Source organism: Nyctibius grandis, chromosome Z, assembly GCF_013368605.1.
Source record: "Nyctibius grandis isolate bNycGra1 chromosome Z, bNycGra1.pri, whole genome shotgun sequence".
Lineage (NCBI taxonomy): Eukaryota > Metazoa > Chordata > Aves > Nyctibiiformes > Nyctibiidae > Nyctibius > Nyctibius grandis.
In genome coordinates this window covers 92,326,534-92,345,309 of record NC_090695.1, presented here as the reverse complement: position 1 = coordinate 92,345,309, position 18,776 = coordinate 92,326,534, and the positions used below count along the sequence as shown (strand labels likewise).

The following is an 18,776-nucleotide window of genomic DNA, read 5'->3' as shown; positions in this document are numbered from 1 at the left end:
GAATTATTCTTGAGATGCAGTTATTGCTTGACACGCAGTACAAAGATAGCATCAACAGACATAATTATACCACAGGACGGGTTCCCCACCAAAGTAAGAATATTTCCTTCTTTGTCCTTTCTGGCTAACAAAACAATATATGTTAAAAGTAAGCATTAAAAGAAGTAATCAGATTAATTTTAGTTCCAATCAGTTCAGAGAGCATATATGATTGGTGATCCCAGCTAGATTCCTGCTCTGAACTCCTCCCCAGAGCAGAGTTAGCACGTACTCTAAGAAACAACTCCAAATGCACCACCCTGAGTACTCAAACACTGCTGCTATTCAGTGCTATTGATGAATATGATAAAACAGAAACTTCTAAATAAAAATAATATATCTAATGTTAGTATGTTTATTATAAATGCTTACAGTAGTATGAAGGCAACAGAGCATAAAGATGTATTGATTAAGGTTTCAGTTTTTCAAGCTATTAAATATTCTGTCCTGATCGGACAGAACACTTTGGTATGTTACCAGAGGACTATCGCACACACATTTAAATGTAAGAGCATCCTTAAGTAACTTGCAAAATGAGATCTCATTCAACCATTCTAAATTCATGGTTTTTGCACACATCAGGATTAATTCCAGCTAAGTCAGTAACCTAATGCTAATCTTAACACAATCTAAGAACAGAAATCCCCTATTAAGAGAACAAAGTATTTGCATTTGCATTACAAGCTCAAGCAGACTTTTTTTCTGAGTGAATTTGAAAATTTATGATTTATAGCAAAGGTCTGCATACTTGTAAATTAAGAATAGGATTTGCCTGTCAAGGTAATGCTGCAAGTGCCCACTATTTTCCTGGAAGGTAAACTGTAGTTCTAAAGGTATAAACACCTCCACGTGCTCAAATTAAAACATTTTTACAGCTCTCAAAACCTGATAACAACCTCCTCCCACACCAGAGTCCAACATCTACAGTTCTGTTCCAAGTCCAGTTTTTGTTGCATGCCTGCCATGATTTTATTGCTGCAATAAAGTGGGGGAAACAGAGGGAGAGACAGCAACCAAGAGAAGGATGTCCAATGTGTAAGGATGTTGATTACGCCTCACGCTCTCAATACCTAGCATTGCATCTGAGTTTTAAATACCCAAGATTATGAAATTCCCACAAAGTCCTTCAAGATAGTGCTGGTATTACATTATCAGAAAGATATTCCAACTAGCATACTTTAAATTAATCTCACAATCTCTGGACAATTTATGGTCCACAAAAATTTATAGCTTACGCTTACCCCAGTCTTCTTTCCACCCCCCCCATGAAGGCCTCATGAGTCAGTTCACAGAGGGAAGGTGGGACAGGGGGAACTGTTTTGTTGGTGTATATTTAAAAGAAATAGAAAACTTAAGCGTGTAGCACGCTGGACCAGGATTCAGGAGAAAGACATTTTTGTCCTTGCCTGAGAGGCCCTGAGGAAACCCCTACGCCTCTCCCTCATGTGGGGCTGCTGTGGGAGAACGGGGACCACCCCCAGCCGTACTAGCACTGCTAGGGCTACGCTAATTGATTCTGACAGAACTAATTAATTAATTCTTGCAGAACCCTCACTTAATTGCTGGGAGGAAGAGTTTACCTCCGACTTCGCTGGGCACCCACAGCAGAGCTGCCTCCTGAGAAGGCCTCCGCACGGCCCGGGCTGTGCTTCGCACCGGGCTGCTCCGCGGGGCCACGGCCACCGGAGCCCCGAGGCTGGGCAGGAGAAGCCGGGCAGGAGCTCCCAGAGAGGGAGGCGGGGAGGAGGAGGAGGAGGAGGAGGCGGCGGCAACTCAGGTAGAGGCGGCGCGGGCCGGCCGCCCTCCCCGCTGAGGCGAGGCGAGGCGAGGTGAGGCGCTCCCCGCCGCCCCGCCCGCCCGCCGAGCCAGTCCTGCCGCGTCAGGCAGCCGCGGCCCCGCAGGCCCCGCCCGGCTGGTTCCACAAGTTTTTGACAGTTTCTTAGCGGCGGAGGGAAAAGCCGAGTGTGCTGTGGCGGTGCTGGGCTGGGGCCGAGGCGCTCTCCGGAGGTCGAAGCTCTTCCCACCGGCCGCCTCCCCGCCGGCACCATGTCTCGGGACCCCGAGGAGGTGAACAAGCTGACGGAGAGCACGTACAAAGTGAGTACGGGCCGGGGAGGGGGCTGCCCGCCGCCGCCTCGCCTCAAGAGACGGTGGCCACCTTTGCCCCCGCTGGCCGGCACCGGAGGCGGCTGAGGCGGGGGCTGTTGCCCGCCTCTCCACAGGCGAGGCCAGCGGGAGGGCTGAGGGCAGCCTCGGCTCCTCACGCGGAAAGGGAGCAAACTTTTCTTCTTTTTTTTTTTTTCTTTCTTCTCTTTCCCTCCCTTGTGCGTGATCTCGCCCGTCCTACTGTGTCAAAGGCTGCTCGGTGCTCGCTTGTAAATAGCCCGAAAGGGCTCGGGGTGGAGGCAGCGGGGAGGCTCGGCTGAGGCGGTCCGCGCCCCGGCTGCCTCCTTCCGCCGCCGGAGCGCTCCCCCGGGAGGCCCCGGGGCTTCCCCGCAGCCCCCCCCGGCCGGCACGGCCGCGGCGCCGACCGCACGGCTTGGGCCGCTTCACAGCTGGGAGCGACAGCTCGGGGACAAGGCAGGCTTTTAGAGTGGCTTCTCCCTCTAGCAGGCTCAGTTCTCCAGCGAGCCATAATTCCCTCAGTGTGTTTTGATGATAAGGTGGTTTGGAGATGTCGGTGCGTGTGGTCCTCTGCTTAAACCGCTTCTTCATACGGGCCAGAGCCTAAAAATGGCTTAATGCTGAATTAAGTTGCTTGCCTGAGTCCCGAGCTGATAATCAGATTTATGATAGTACACCCTACCACTGCCTCAAAGCACTGCCTGGTGAGGGTGGTGCAGTTTATGTTCGTAGACTTTTAAACTTTCCAAAATGCCTCATTATTTGTAGAATTAGAAATACTTAGCACATGAGCACTATACACTTGTCTTGAACTTTTTCTCTCTATAAACTCAGCCATTCCAAAACACACCAATTCTAATTGGGCAAAATTCCCTTAAGAATCATACTTGTGGTTGAGTAGCGATGGCAGTGTTGGATCCGTAATTTTCCTTCTGTACAGTGTGTTGTACTAGAAAAAGCACTTAAATTTGTAAATGCATTTAATCTTGCAAATAAACTTAGAGCTGCAATGCATTTGTAGCTTTGAGCCCAAAGGAAAGCTTTCTGGGGGATTGTTCTATTTTACTATATACTAAATGTTACTGGTTTATTATAGAATGTTTACATATTTCTTAAGATGTTGTTATCACTTAAAGGTCTCTAAAAACATTTACTGCAGTATTTTGCTTTTAGTTTTGTTGTTCTCCAACACACTTAAGTCAACTTTACTTCTTCAAGTAGTCCAGTTATATTGGCTCACGTTGTATTTGCAGTTTACTTTCTTTGGACTTAGATATCAAACTCATGCAAAACTACTGAAAAAATGAGATGACTTGGCTATAAATTTTGTCCTCTGGAATCGGTGCAGGTCACCTTAAACGGTCTGGTGCTTTTTGATATCAGTTACGTTAATGGCAAGGCCATAAGCAAACATAAATTCCTCTTAGAAGAGCAGCCTGTAAATACAGGCTCGCAGAAGAGAAACCTGGGAAGTTGACTGTTCACGGCTATGCCCACAAAGGAATGTCCTACCCTGTCTATTGACTTCCAGAATGTAGCTAAAACAGTTTTACAGAGGAGAGGGAAGAAAATCTCATGTGTGTTTTAATGGATATAATATAAAATAGGCTTTAAAGGAATGACAGACCTCTAAACAAACAAAACCTTCCCTGTTATTCAGTACTTATTTCCTGGGAAAGTTTACCCTTTTATTTTTTTAAACTCATTTCAATACTTAAGACTGAAACAACCACCAAAACACAGTAATACAAAGTTAATGTTGACAGTGTGATGAAGTGTCTTCTATGGGGGTATTTTGAGAGGTCTGGTATGTTGCATCACATAGCTAGTACTCACAGGCCTGGAAACCCTCCTGCCCTGCCCTCATTAAAAATGGAAACTTTATCCAGATAAGGTATAAAGGCTGCTTCAGACAGAGAAGGCATTCTGGGCCTACGTTAAAGCAGTTATTTCTATATCAAAGTTAAAATCTTGAAAATAGTTCTTTACTTCCCGAGGGCAGAGAGCACTAGCCTGTGTATTCAGCGTTCGCTGTGACTGTAATCACAGGTCCCTGATCTAAAACAAATGAACGCCTCTCTGTGCTGCGCTTCAGTCTGCACGGGGAGTGTGCTCGCCTTTGTTTAATAATGCTCATGTAACTTCTGCTCTTGCTGTGTGCCATCCCAGCAATACAGCGCTTAAAACACCGTGCTGGTATTGATAAAATCAGGAGCAGTATTTGTGTTTCTCCTACCAGTAAGAAGAAAGGCTTGGTCTAGGGAAACCACTTCAGTGTAGTGTAGTGATGGCATCTGTGTGCTGCAGGACTGAACACAGGCTTTTCACTTCTGGAAAAAAAAAAAATCAACTTTTGGATGACCTGGAAAAACAATAGAAAATGAAATTGAATGCCTTGCTAGTCTGTTTCTTTTTTTTTTCCTTACATGCTAATCCATTGGATTTATTAAATACGTAGTAACCTGTATTATACAAAGCTTCAAAATATACTTACAGAAGTCATCAGGTGGCTACGTAATGCCCTTGTAATTTTATCTTGTTCATCTTTCTTGTTGGCAACAACATCGGAAAGCGAATACCTCGACATTTTTTAGCTAACCTGACTAAATAAACAACATAATCCACAAATACGTGCATGTGTGCACACACAGAAATCAAAGCTGACATTTACTCTTTATGTAATACCTGAAGAATCACTTTAATGCATGATAGGAATGGCACGTGCAAAATGAAGCCGAAGGGTGTGGGAGCCTATGACTAAAGAGTGCCACAGCCTCCCTTTTGCCACAGAGCTGCTGAGAGGTTCACTGGTATGACATTGCCCTGCCCTTGTAGCTCACTGCAGCGGTGTGCCATGCTGTGAGGGGACACTGTGTGACCCCCTCACACACCAGCAATGTCAGTCGGTAACACCTGGAAAGTTGTTACGAGTTGGTGTGTCACCGCAGCTCATACAGTTTCATTTTATCTGCTGTATATGGGGGGAAACTATTTGGTATCCAGCTGAGATGCACACGATGGAGGGGAAAGGGGACAAACCAGGAAAGTACCGAGTTAGAGCTGTCATTCAGTCTGTATGGTCTGAGGGTTGGGCAGGCAGCTTGCGTATTGCTCCTGTGGTTTGAGGTTTCTGGAGCTCTTGATAATAGCATGATAGCTGTAATTCATTGGTGTTGGTAATCTTGGGTTTTGAAGATATATTTCTCTGTATTCAAGTAAATCTTACCCAGAAATGTTGATTATCAACCAAAGTGTAATTTAAAAAACAAACAAAACACAAAACCCAACTTTGTTCAGTGGAGGGCTGTGTTCTCCTGAGGGGTATGTGTTCTCTACAAGGCCGTGTAGAATTATTTTGGTAGTCTATGTTGTTTTATCGTGGAAATATATCTGATAAATTCAGTTTAAAGTCCTAAATTCCGTGTTTCCATATTTTAAAAAGGCTTGCAATTCTATAAACTACCAGACTTACTTACCAAAATTAAAATTCATCTATGGTCCTAGCACATGCTCCAGTAAGGCTGTTGTTTTGTATCACTGAAATATAAATCTAATTTGGGGGAAGAGGAGCCTTTGGGAGTTTGTGTGTATATAAAGTCCAGTTCTATCTTAGTGCAAAGTATCTATTTTGACCTTACTTAGTTATGCCTACTTAGAGTCTATCCTGGGTCATGTGTTCTTAACCTGAAAAAGTTTGTATTTGAAACACTGATGGATGATGTATTAATGTTTATCTTAAACAAGAAATATTTCATCAAGCTGACTAATAATTAGTCATAAGAATTAGTCTTTTTGAATAAATACTGGCATCCTGATTTATTTTTTCCATTCTGTTAAACCTGTTTTAAAACAATAGTAAGCTACCTTACAACTGAGATATCTTAACGTGAGATGGATTGAGGGCTTAACTGTGCCCTTCTGAAAACAGTATTGTGGATTTCAAAAGCTAGAGGAGGAGATGAAATGCAATAAGGTAGAAAATGCTTCAAGTACAGTAGAGCACGGTATGATTTACTTTCTATACAGCTTTTTGAATCTTCTCAAGTGGGTTCTCAAACATTGTGTAGCAACAGTAAAGACTTTTTTTCCAAAAACTTAATTTTACTGTTTTCCAAATTGAAGAATAATAATTTAAACTAAGTTATTAGTAGCTATACAAAGGTTAGCTATGGATAGCTATAGTGATGGTAACATGAGTAATGTTAGAGATCTAGATCTACTTTTCTGTGCTAGTTTTATAATTTCAGACTTCTGCTCAAATACATTGTTATCCACTCTTGCAAAAGAGTCTGCAGGATGTAAACTTGAAACTACAGGGAGTCTATGCATTGTTTAGTTGTATTCATACCTGCTGAGCTATTGTTCTGTGAGGTGTGTCTTTAAGTAAAAAGCAAAGCTGAGCATTTACAGGAAGGCACTTTTACAATGGCTGTCATTTGTTTTGAAGATTAACGTTGTTTATGTGACTATCAGGAACTGCGGAAGATATAATACCTATACACAACACATGGAAATAGAAGGCTTGTTCCTCTTCAGTCAGCTCCTTGCTGCCAGGCTGGTTAACCCACATTGGTTTCATGTGGTGAAAGGCACATAGCAACTTTCATACTGGATTATAGGAGGATTTCATGTCTTGAATGACCAGAATAGGTTTCTCGTGTGCTTTTTCTTGGAAGGTCGCTTTTGCCAACTCTAAAATTCTCTGCATAAAAAGATGTTTCCTGTTGCCTGTTTTGAAAGTGTTTCCCTTTATTTCCATTCATCCTAAATAATAGAAAGCTGGAGGATCTGATCATGTGCCTCCTCTTTTCTTCTAGTTAATTATTCTGTTCATGAGAGGTAGTGTGTCACTAGAATATAGGACACTAGATTGACAATTAGGAGACCGAGTTTGTGTTCCTCACTGTCAGGCAAATGGTGTGTTGTGAACTACTTTGTCTCTCCCAGCTTTTTTCTTACTTTGTCATGTCTATTTGGATTAAGACAAAAGCTTTATTCCCATGACTTTGTACAGCATGGCAGATAACAAGATGTGATATTTTCCGAGACTTTTGACAATTTTAAATTAGTGGTTCTCTTGATCAGAAATTCTTCTTCGTTCCTCTGTCTCTGCTTTTTTAGATGTTTTCAGATCTGCCTTTAAAGGATGACTTGCGATTTTGCACTGGTTCAGTCCCACTCATTTTCATGACCTTCTCTTTAGACTGCAAGTAAGGGAAGTTATAAAACTGTAAGACATCATCTGCAAATAAACAGCTATACAAATTGATTTCTGAGTGGCTTTCTTTCCCTGCTATAACTTTTGAAGTTGAACAAAATATTACAATCATTTTAACTGATCTGGAATGTCTTGGCAATATCAAATTTATACCTGATCCTGAAGAGGGAGTTGCCAGTGACAGTCTCCCTTTTTCAAAAAGTGCTGTAGATATTTCTTCCTGGACAGTACTTCACAGACAGCAACAGTGGTTAACTGTATAAAAAGAGCACTAGAAGCACAGCCACATTTGCTTTGAGAATTTGGTCTTCAGCAGAAAGAAAAAAATACATATTATGCTCCTTTCTAATGCTGAAGAGAGGAAAATCATTTAAGAATTATTTCATTAGATCACCTTGGGGTGGAGGGGAAAGAGCTAAGTCTTCTATCAAATACGAACTCATAGTAGGAAAGTAGATGAGCCTCGCACAGTGCTGTGAGGATCAGCTAACCATACCCTGTGTTAAACCAAGCAAACTCCAAAGGGGAATTTCCATTGCGAGGGTTTTTGCTGCTTGGACATTCACATCTGAAGACTGGTGCAGACACTTCTGCTAACAATCAACCACTGTGGCAGCGCAAAGCCTGAAAAACTTCCAGAGACTGCTTGGTCTAATGGAGAAAAGACCCATTAGTTGTATGGCTTCCAGCTACTGAAGGCACTGAGCTATAAATTGTTTCTTCATCTTTCCCAGCAGTTTTACATATACATTGAGCAGATGTGATGTACTGGAGCTCTTCCTCAGAGGTCTCCGTTTCAGGAGACCTGTTGTGTTTCCACAGCGTGGTCTATATCTGCCGTACATGAATACCTGATACGTATCAAGTTGGCTAGTGAAAATAAAGAGCTATGGAGTCTGGCTTCCGAGAGGGGAGCTGTTGAGGGCATTTTTGCTGGGTTTTGTTCACTTCCTCCTAAATTAAAACAATGAATGACACAGGTGCAATCACTGTTTTCTGTTTGAAATCTGAATGTCGAGAGAACTGAAATCTTAACCCCTGAATCCTTAAGACAGTCCAAAAATCAGTATTTCAAGACCGATAATTATCATGTTACCATTAGAATTTTTGGGTAGGTGGCAGGAAGGGTTTTACTCTGTAAGTTCTTGTTGCAAGGAGCAGGGTAAGCAGGGACAGGATCTGTCTTTTCAAGAAAATTATGTTCAGTATAGGGTAGCAATTCAATGTGGCATTGGGATTCTTACCTGGCATGCATACACACAGTTTCTATGTCACACCCTTCTCCCCCATATCCTTGGAATACAGGACTCTATCCTAACACAATCTTAGAATTCACCCATTTTTTTTCTTATGATTCACTGACTCCATACATGCCAACAGACGTCATCTTTAGTACACTGCTGGGAAGAAATGGCAAAAAATTGGAATAGGAAGAGACAACTTACCCCTTGGAACAAAAGCCTCACAGTCGCACTGCCTCAGCTATGGGAAGGGCAACAAAGGCACAGCAGCAACACTTACAGTAGTAAATTAAAGAGCTGGGGTGGGAGGAGGGATGTTCCCAGACACCAGAGCTTGAAAATCCATACAGTTAAGCTGTTAGAGTAGCCCTTGGCGTTGTTGGCTCAAACTGAAACATACTTTCCCACATGATTTCTGGATGTGGTTTGTGAGTTAACACAAATCAAGGGCCTGGGGACAACAGGTAGTTTGCTTGCAGTGATCGTGTTTGGGTAGGTAAGAGTTTAATGGTATAGACCAGAAAGCAATCCCAGTTGCATGTAATTTGTACAAATAAAGGCAGTGGGGCTAGGTATTGTTAATCTGTGTCTGCTTCTGATATTGTATATACTATACCACTATCAACCTAATAGTTTTATATTATTTTTTAATATCTTTTACTCAATATGACTGTTAAAGTATTATTGGTGAAATCTGGAGTTAATTCTTTTCTTCACTTTCTAAATTAACTGGAGTTCAGGTACAGCACTATATTTGAAAAATCATAATAAAGTTCTGTCTGAATGACCTTGCCTGAAAATAAGACAAATGTGATGGTATTCCTGTTCTTTCTGGGTCCAGGTATGTACTAAATATAAATACTTCCATTCTGTTAGTAGTATAACAGACAAAAAGCTTCATACTATTTCACTTGTCTTGTATTTATTGTAAACAGAAAGTGTCTGTTTTGAATTCCTTGAACTTGGAAGTTCTGCTGGGTGAACAGTATCTAGAAAGATGTGAGTTGTGTCATAAAAATATTGTCATAAAAATAGTAAGAAAACAGAATGATATCTTCAGGTATCTAATTATCTTCCTTTCATGACGATAAAATTTTAGAGTAATGTCACGCTATAGTTTTGTTAGGAAGATTCTGGGAAAAGAAGGTCTAGAATCTGCAAAAACTTTTAAGGTTCTCCTCTATGGAAATACAGGGCTTGTATTAAATTTAATTTTAAAAGAAAAAGAAAATATTCATTAGCAGATTGTTCCTGAGGCTTAGCAGCTGGTGTTACATGAAATTGTATTTTACAATTTGTACAGCAAATTCTAGAATACTTGTTCAGAAGTAGTTATTTACATACATACAAAGGGTGTTTTGTTAAACAAACATGCTGTGGCTTTAGTTCAGATAGCAATTCTACCTGAAGAAACCAAGAAGCCACCAAATAAGTGAAGCTCAGAGGATTCTTTCAAACTTGTTTAGCATTGTTCAAAAGTTAACTGCAACATTCAATATTTTGGAATACTGCTATTTATGCTATTTATGCACATGTGTTCGAGACAACTTAAAGAGCATGATTCTGAGGAGTGAATAACTACTGCGTTTATATCAGCATGTCATTTATTTTTCCAGTAGTATGGATGGTGTAGCTATTTTCTTGCATTATGAAACTGGCAGTCACAATTTCTACCACTTCATCAGTTTATAGAATTTGCTAGGTATGAGAGTAGTCATGCTTGGTGCTGCTGGATTTCAGATTCTGTTTTTTTCAGCCAGTAATGGTATTTAACGGCCAAAGCAGCTGCAGTGGATTTTTTTCTTCTCCTTCTATTTAAATAAGGTCATCATTTTGATTTTCTTTCTGAAAGAACTATGGCTTTGCACAATAAAGTGCAGCATTTTCAAACTTAAAAAAAAACCAAACCCAAAACAAAACAAAACAAAAAAAACAACACCGACTAATTTCCCTAAAAGCTGTCTGTAACAATTAGGGGATAAAGGTTTTTCTCTCATTCTTATTTCACCATCACCTACCATAAAAGAAGGATCTGTGCAAACTTTGATCACATACTTGACATCCTTTTATAATATAACAGCCAGATTCCTTTTTACTCCTATTGAAATAGTTTACCTTTTTTTCTCCTGTTTGTTGATCTTTAATGTTCAGTTTCTTTTCCTTTCCATCCTTTTCTCTCCTCTTCCTCCCAAGTCTTCTATTTTTCATCAATCCATAGACTTTTCAGATGTATGCTGTACATCTGAAACATAAAACTAGACCTAGGTAACAGTGAGATAATACTTTCATCCACTGTTGAATTGCCTTGGTTATAACACAAATTTTGTTTTCTGTTCACTAGAATGTTATGGAACAGTTCAACCCAGGACTGAGGAATTTAATAAATCTGGGGAAGAATTACGAAAAAGCTGTTAACGGTAAGTCTTCTAGGTGCTAACTTCAGAAAGAATGTTTAATTTTCATTTAAATATATATATTGGATATGAGAGTTGTGTGTAAGCTTTATTTCCAAGTTGAACTTGTGTTTAATTAGGGGAAAAACAAACAAACAAACAAGAAAGCACAAACACCCGAACATATGTACCTTCTCCCCTTTTTTTTTTTTAACTGTCCTGTGGAAGTTGCATCCCAAACACTTAGGCACAGAGCCACTGCAAAACAAACTGAACATAAAGTGTAAATAACCTGCATTAGAATAATAATATAAATGGAAAAAAAAGTTATGTAAATTAGATGTTCTCTTTTTTCCCCTGGAAATATCTTCTGAAGATATTTCCCGTTCTTAGATCTGTTCCTGCTCACCTATACATATCACTACCTAAGTAACCCTGTGAACGGAACAACTTGAATAAGAGTTGCAGAAGTGGATTTTTTTTTTCATATCCATACTAAACCTGATGGTATCTTTTTAATGGAGTCAAAATTGGAATGAATACATTTGAATCTAAGACCCAGTCTCTCAAACTTTTTATAATGTGGTTGTTTACTTCCATTATTGACTTCACAGAAACTGTCTATCTAAGAATGTGTTTCCAAGACTGTGCTCTAGATTCCCAAAGCTTAGACTGTAGGACCTGTTAGAGCTTGCTCCATTTCACCTATGCAGACCTGTTGAGCTGCTTGATACCATGTTAAAGCAATGTAAAATCTCTCTAATTTTGCCTCATTCAAGTCTGTGGCATATCTTTCCCCTGCATGTAATCTAGTACTCTGAGAAATGTGATACTGCAGAAGTAGTGCGTAGCCAAACAGACATTGAAATCTCTCTTCATGCAAATTTTAGACCAGGCTTGAGAAAAACATAAAACCAAAGCCTGCTGGAGATGAAAAATAGGGAAATGTTGACTGACTTGCAGTAATGCCTAACCTGATGGGTTAACATTGTGGTTACCTAATACCTAACCTTAGGGATTATAGGTAGTACCAGAAGTAGTAACAAGTGTTTTCACATTTGGCTTTTTATACCAGTTGCTGAGGGTTCTGCTTTTCACATACTTTACTGTTGAGACGTTACATTGTGCCTCTTCTCTTTTAATTCAATTTATCATCGGTAATTCACAATATAATTGTGCACAGCAACACTGGAGAGGCTGACAGGTATTGTATTCTAGCACGTTTGCCTTCTAAGAGTGGCTGATAAAGTGTATCTAGCATGAATGCTTAATTTCAAATGAATAAATGCTTACAATGTTGCAACAACCTACAATTAAAGTAACCTTTGGGCTCTCATAATTTGTTAATCTTTTCTCCATAAATTCTGAGTGGTATAAATAGATCTGTAACAAGGAGTAAATATTTTGTTGCTAAACAAATACTTTGCAGCTTTCCAAACAAGTCAGAGTAGGCTGACCAAGCACATAAAACTTACAAGAACTTCTGATAATGTATTTTATACATATATATAATGTATTTTTATAAATTTTGAGGATAAAAGCTCAAAACTCCTTTTCTGCAGAAGTAGTTTACTAGCTATAGGACTGGTGAAGAGACTGTACAAGTGGATTTCTTGATTTATCTTGAATCACACCTTTTTTTTTTTTTAAGTGCCTGTATTGGGATAAAGATTGACTTGGGGCTATCTTTAGAAAACATTAGATAGAAAGAGTTGGAATAGCATAAAATCGTCACGTATGGGTGACATACTGCTCCATCAGTAGCACCAGTATAATAATTCTGTTCAGAAACTTTGAATATAGAGCAACTATGAGATGCAGCTTAGACAGAAATTACTCTTGTCTAATGCAAAAGAGCCTTGAAAAGAATGTTTGTTTCATTTGGAAGAGTTTCAGGCTTCTCAGTGAACCTACTGTTAGGTAACCAAAGATGTCACCTTTGCTAGTAAAAACTACAAAATACAGACCTCAAATACTATAATTGACAATTGCCAGTGCGAGTCTGCTTGGCTTCTACTTTAGGTTAAAAACGTACTACTACAAAAAAAATCATGAAGACTTACTTCAGTAAGTAATTTTCACTACCTTTTACAATAAAACCTTGCCAGTTTGTCCTTTGTATTTCTTTTTGTAGTGTGCAGATCAGTTCTAGATACTGTGAAGATGCAAGGCAACGATGGCGTGGTGTACATCTACTACATATGTACAGTGTTTCTCACTACTGGCCTCACTGCAGTTTGAATCTTGATGTTTCCGTGTTCATTCTAGCAAAACTGGATTTGCTGTTTAAATCAGCTATAACCAGGAAATGATTAACTAAGAATAACTGAAACTGCAGTGATATATATTAAAAGCTTATTGGTTCCTGTAAAACTGGAATCGAGCTAAAACAATAAAAGGGTGGGAACTGTCCTGTCTCTTTAGTCAGGAATGTTAAACCTTCAGGTTTCTTAAACGTTAGATGCGCCTGTTGCCTGAGATTTTTATTGCTTAAAGTATTTGGAATACAGATTTCTCTGCCATCCTGAGTTCAGTGACAAAGATAAAAACAGACACTTTCCTGGAGTGTCAAAATAACTCTATGCAGAAATTGTATATATCAATGCTAATTTTCCATGTCTGTCCAATAAACCAGAGGTCTTCCAAAATTTAAGCTCACTAAGTTGCTGAACAATGTAGTTTATAATAATCTCGGGAACATTGATAGTATGTTGAAAATTGAGAAAAGACTGTCAAGTGGATTATCTCCATAATCTGAACATCATCTTTCAGAGACTTAATTTTTGAAGATTTAGCATTTAAGCCTAAAATTTCCTTAAAGTGGAAAAGTTGATGTTTATATGTGGGATCCTCAGATTTCAATGTATTGTTTTGACAAGAAATCATATTTGTCATTGCAGTGTGACTGTACGGTGTTATCCATGATGGTAACTTTTAGCAGTGGCTGTATCAGACGTATCGAACCTTTCACATTTCACTTTTCTTTTAAATACATCATCGTAGCTTTTTTTGAAGCGAGTTACTTTTTCAGCTAACCTAAACAGCAAATGATGATTTGCTTTTGAAAGGCTCCATGTCTCCTTGTTTCAGCTATAGGTCCACTGTCTCATGGCCAGTAGCCACTTCTTGGACCAGTGGTCTGGCTGGCCAATACAGGGCAGAGACCTTGGCATTCCTAGTAAGCTGGGGATTGCATTTTGCTTTTTTCCAGCAGTTTTATCTACACCAAGGGATTTTGTTATGTCCTGACCAACAGCTTATGGCTAAACCTACCCAGTGGATTCTAATTGCTTCTGGATATGCATGGAAGTTGGAACTAAATAACAGGCTGAAACTTCATTAATATATTCTGGTGTTCTGTCTTATCACTTGGTTTCACAAATTAGCAGGTAGCACAGGGACTTGTGTAACTTTCCTGGATAGCAGGATTTCCTTATTGCCATGTAATCCTCTCTTACCATATGCCCTGGATTACTAAATTTCATAGGATGATAGATTAATGAAAGTGGAAAATACTTTGATTTTTTTTTTAACACCTTTTTTTTTTCCCCCCTTCCTTTCCCCCCCACAAGCTATGGTAGTGGCTGGAAGAGCATACTATGATAGCCTTGCAAAGATTGGGGATATATCGGCTGATTCTCCAGTTTCTAAAGAATTAGGTAAGTGAAATCTCATTTTTTTTTTAAACTACTTCAAAATATAAACTCTATTTTTGTTTTCCTGCTGGCAGTTCACAGAACTAATGTGAAGCAGAGAAGGATTGGAAAAAGTGTGTTTTACTCTTAAATAACACATAGATGGAAGGGATTAGATTCCTTAAGGTACATTATTTCCCAAGACACTTATAATGTTCTGACAAAATCTTTCTTTTCTTTTACTTTTGTGAATATATTTCTGCCTATGCATTCAAAAGCATGTATTTTTTTTAAGTTCACATAATTCTATAATAAATAAATATGGAAAAAGATGTAGCTTGATTTTTAGTACAGAGATGAATGTTGAAATATTTCTGCAACAGAACATTGGTGTGAGGAATCTAGTGTATGACAGCAGTTCTAAACTAAAACAATTTTCCGGATGAGTTCCATTGTGAAGAGTTCAGTTCTACTTCACTATTTTTGATCAAGTATATCACTAAAAGTTCTCAGACACATTATTTTCTAGTTGAGCTTTTGAAAGAGAAACTGTAGCGACAAAGATGCAGTACACTTACGTTAATGTAAAATGATCCAAATTCTGTACTTTCCTGAAAATAATTTTGAAAGGGCATCATCAGTACTTAGTTTTGGACTCCTTTGGCTAGCATTGAAATGATACTGCTCAGCCTACAGAAGTGAAGTTGTCATCGACGTGTTTATAATATTTCTGACAAAAGATTCTAACATCACTACAAAACAAAGAAACAGGAACTCTACTGTAAAGAGGAAACCTTTGTTTAAAGCCTTCATTTGCTTTTTGACAAAAATAGCTTGATAAAGTGTCTTGTCTCTGAACTTCTGATTATGGGCAATGTAGGACTTTTCAATGATGTAACATGCATCTGCTTGTCTAACTCACAATAGTATGCTAATTCAGCTGATTAAAAAGGATGGTTTTAGTAAATGTTTTTTTAATGATTCTGCTGAAGCAGAATTGAGGGGAAAGACTTTCCTTGAATGGTGACCACTGGTTCTATGTGCCTGCATACGTTTTTATGATTTGTTCTGGAACCTCTTCTGTGTGAGTGTTAACGTTGTGTTGAAAGTTGGGAGCGGCAGAACAGCAAACAGTACAAAGCAAACAGTCCTAATGCAGTGCTTTCTGTATTTGCTTTGCAGGTTGTTTACAGGAAGGAGAGTTGCTAGTTTCATACTATAGCACAAAAGTATGAGAAAGTTAAAAGCAGTAACCATGCAGTCTTCTAAAAATACCAACAGAACCATAATTATTTTAAATTGTTACTGCAGAAAAATCTTTTCTTCTTAAGGAAAACAGCAACTCTGGATTTCTTCCAGCATACTCTCAATAGAATACTTACTTTAGAGATAAGGAAAGTCAATGAACATTGGAAAAGGCAGGATAATGTGGTTAGGAGTCTGTGAGAGATTATTTGCATTTTCTTGAAAAAGTCTTAATAGTTCTGAAGCTGAGCTACAACATGGACCTATTTAGCAAAGAATATGATGCACCCCAGATGTCTCTAGAAGTATCTTTGCTTAAAAAGAAAAAAAATAATTTACTGCACCTTTTAGTGTATTAAAAATATTAAGATGCATGCTGAGCAGTATTAGATGTGTAAAGACTAGATCAGACTTTGCTGTGATTTGCTCGTTTGCAGACCTGATTAACCCCAGTGGAGTTACTGTAGGCCCAGCCCACTGTGGAACTGTCTCTACTGTGAGTTCTTTTAGACTTGCCAAAAGACATGTTACTGGCCACTAACAGTGCTATCATGCATAATACTTCTGTTATCTTTGCCAAAAAAGAGCTCAGTAGTGATAAGTTTTGTGATATGCCTGTGATCTGCTTTTCTGGACTGTATTCTCTTGAGCATCAAGTGAGCTGACACCCTAGCTTGTTTTATAAGAGCAACAGTCTAAAGGTGACTGGCAAAGAAGCAGGGAGGAGCGATTTCCATCCTTTTATGTGTGCATGTTATCCCTAACCAAATCTGATGTTTGGAATATTTCTAACTTTTTACTTTTCCCTTGTTTAAAATTATAATATAAGGCCTCTTCCTGTATCCTGTATTAACTGAAATCAGTAGCAACATTCCCACAGATGTCAGTAGGAGTTCATTATATTTTTAATATTAAGACATTATCCTGGCTCTTCGCAATGAGTTAGATAAACCAACAATGACCAAGTTCTAAAGCATTTTGGAATGCTTTAATATTTAAGCACAAGTTGAGGTACTGTGGTCTGGATTTCCAGTGTTCAGGTCTTTGGACAACCAGAAAATGTAAATGTTCTCATATGAGTAATAAGAATTTGAAACATCCAAAGTAAATATTTAAACTAATGCTTGAAACTAATTTGTATAAAAACAAACAAGCCCCAACCCCCACCATGGCTTACCAATTTGACCACAATCAGGACAACTGGCTTATGGATGGCAAGACTTCATAGTAGCCAGAAATCCACAGTGCTGACTTTTTACCTCATTGTATCATCTACAGCATAAATGAAGGGAAAGCATATCTGCCAATTAATTATCTTTGACTCATCTTAAATGTACATGCCTCCTCCATTAGCCTTGTGTGTCGCCAATCAGCCACTAGGTATGTTTTTGCTGTAAAAGGTGTTAGAACAAGATTCCCCCCTTTCCCCCTTTCTCCAATAGTTAGCAAATCAAGCTGTAATTTTTGCAGATACAGTTTGTATTAAAATTAGTTTTCTGAATAATGAACGGAGGAATGAGGCAGGAACCAAGGTTTCGGGTGTTCCCTGCAGCAACTTCACCTTTAGTAGTGGCAGATGAAAAATAACGTCTTATTCTAAATTGAGTCGTGTTGCATTAAACTTCTTAATTACGAAAGGACTACAAGGCTCAGACTGCTAAAACACAATATTCTTTCGAATTTATGGAGAATCTTTACTGGAATATTGCACTGAGTCATTTTACAGTTCAAACCCAAACCTGCTGGGTGACCTAGAGCATATTTACTGCCAAGTGTAATGTAAAGATTTGTATCAAAAACACAGTCAGTCTTTCCTTCTTAGAAGAAAACACTGAACATGTCTTCCTGTAATGAGACAGTAAAATGGATACCAACCCCACGGGCAGGGTAGAAACAGAAATGGAAAAGAAATAGGGAAGAAAATTTTGGAAGTAGATGGTGAAATGCATAGAGGGCAGAGAAGTGGGGCAAGAAATGAAGTAAAAATGCCAGAAAGTGGTTTGCTCTGTTGAATGAGGTTGGAGCAGAAGAGGGAAATGAGAATGAAAGGGAAATCTGGATATTCCAGCTGATTCAGAGCTTTTGTACTAAGTAGCTGTATCTTTCAAGTCTGGTTGAAGCACTCTGAATTATTTTAATACAGAATAACTTAATATGAGAAAGTTGAGGAAGTAGAAGAATATACTGCATTCATAATACAATCCTTATGAATAAGGGAGAAGTTGATTTAGGTCAACATTCTTTCTAATTTTTTATTTCCCTAAGTTTCTAAGCTTGTAGTCCCTCAGACTTGGCTATGAGCATTTGGGAACATAACCTGAATTTATGTAGTTCAAGTTATTCTGCAATATGGAATTTGCATATCTTAGGCACCTTTTGGAAATCCCACTAGGAAGAAAAGATAGGAAACAAGAAACTGCATGTTTAAAAAAGTTAAGATTTCATACTACTCAAATTTCTACATACCACATCAGCACGATAAAATGTTGTGTTTCAATAATCCACTAAAAATAATTTCATGTAAATACTATACCACTGGTAGAGTGTTGCTAATCTTTTGTCTTGCCCAAAATATGGGTGTATGAGGTTTTGTCTTACTGATTTTTAGTGCTTATAATTTTAATAAACTCTCTCTTCGAGTAACATAGGCTGTCTTTGTAGCCTTCACTTGCTCAAGGGATCAGGAAGTTACTTCCTGCTCACTCACTGAATACTCTTTCTCATATCTTCCCAACTATCCTCTTCAGCACCTGCCAGCTATTGCAGCTACAACTCATTTATTATATTGTGGGTGTAAATTCCCAGTTTGTTTGTTGTGTGGCAACGGTATCTATAGCAGTCGCCACAATTATATTATGGGACTGTACCTACAGCTCCTTGC

The 18,776-nt window shown here is 38.9% G+C and overlaps 1 protein-coding gene across 1 annotated transcript in view; it reads left to right on the top strand.

The window, feature by feature from the left end:
- Positions 1-1,897: 1,897 nt before the first annotated feature.
- Positions 1,898-18,776, top strand: part of BAIAP2L1 (BAR/IMD domain containing adaptor protein 2 like 1) — a 43,071-nt gene continuing 26,192 nt past the window's right edge. The window contains exons 1-3 of the mRNA XM_068422697.1: positions 1,898-2,136; positions 10,964-11,039; positions 14,588-14,674. Of these exons, the coding sequence (XP_068278798.1) occupies positions 2,086-2,136; positions 10,964-11,039; positions 14,588-14,674 (214 nt within the window). The 5' untranslated portion in view covers positions 1,898-2,085. The remainder of the gene's footprint in view (positions 2,137-10,963; positions 11,040-14,587; positions 14,675-18,776) is intronic.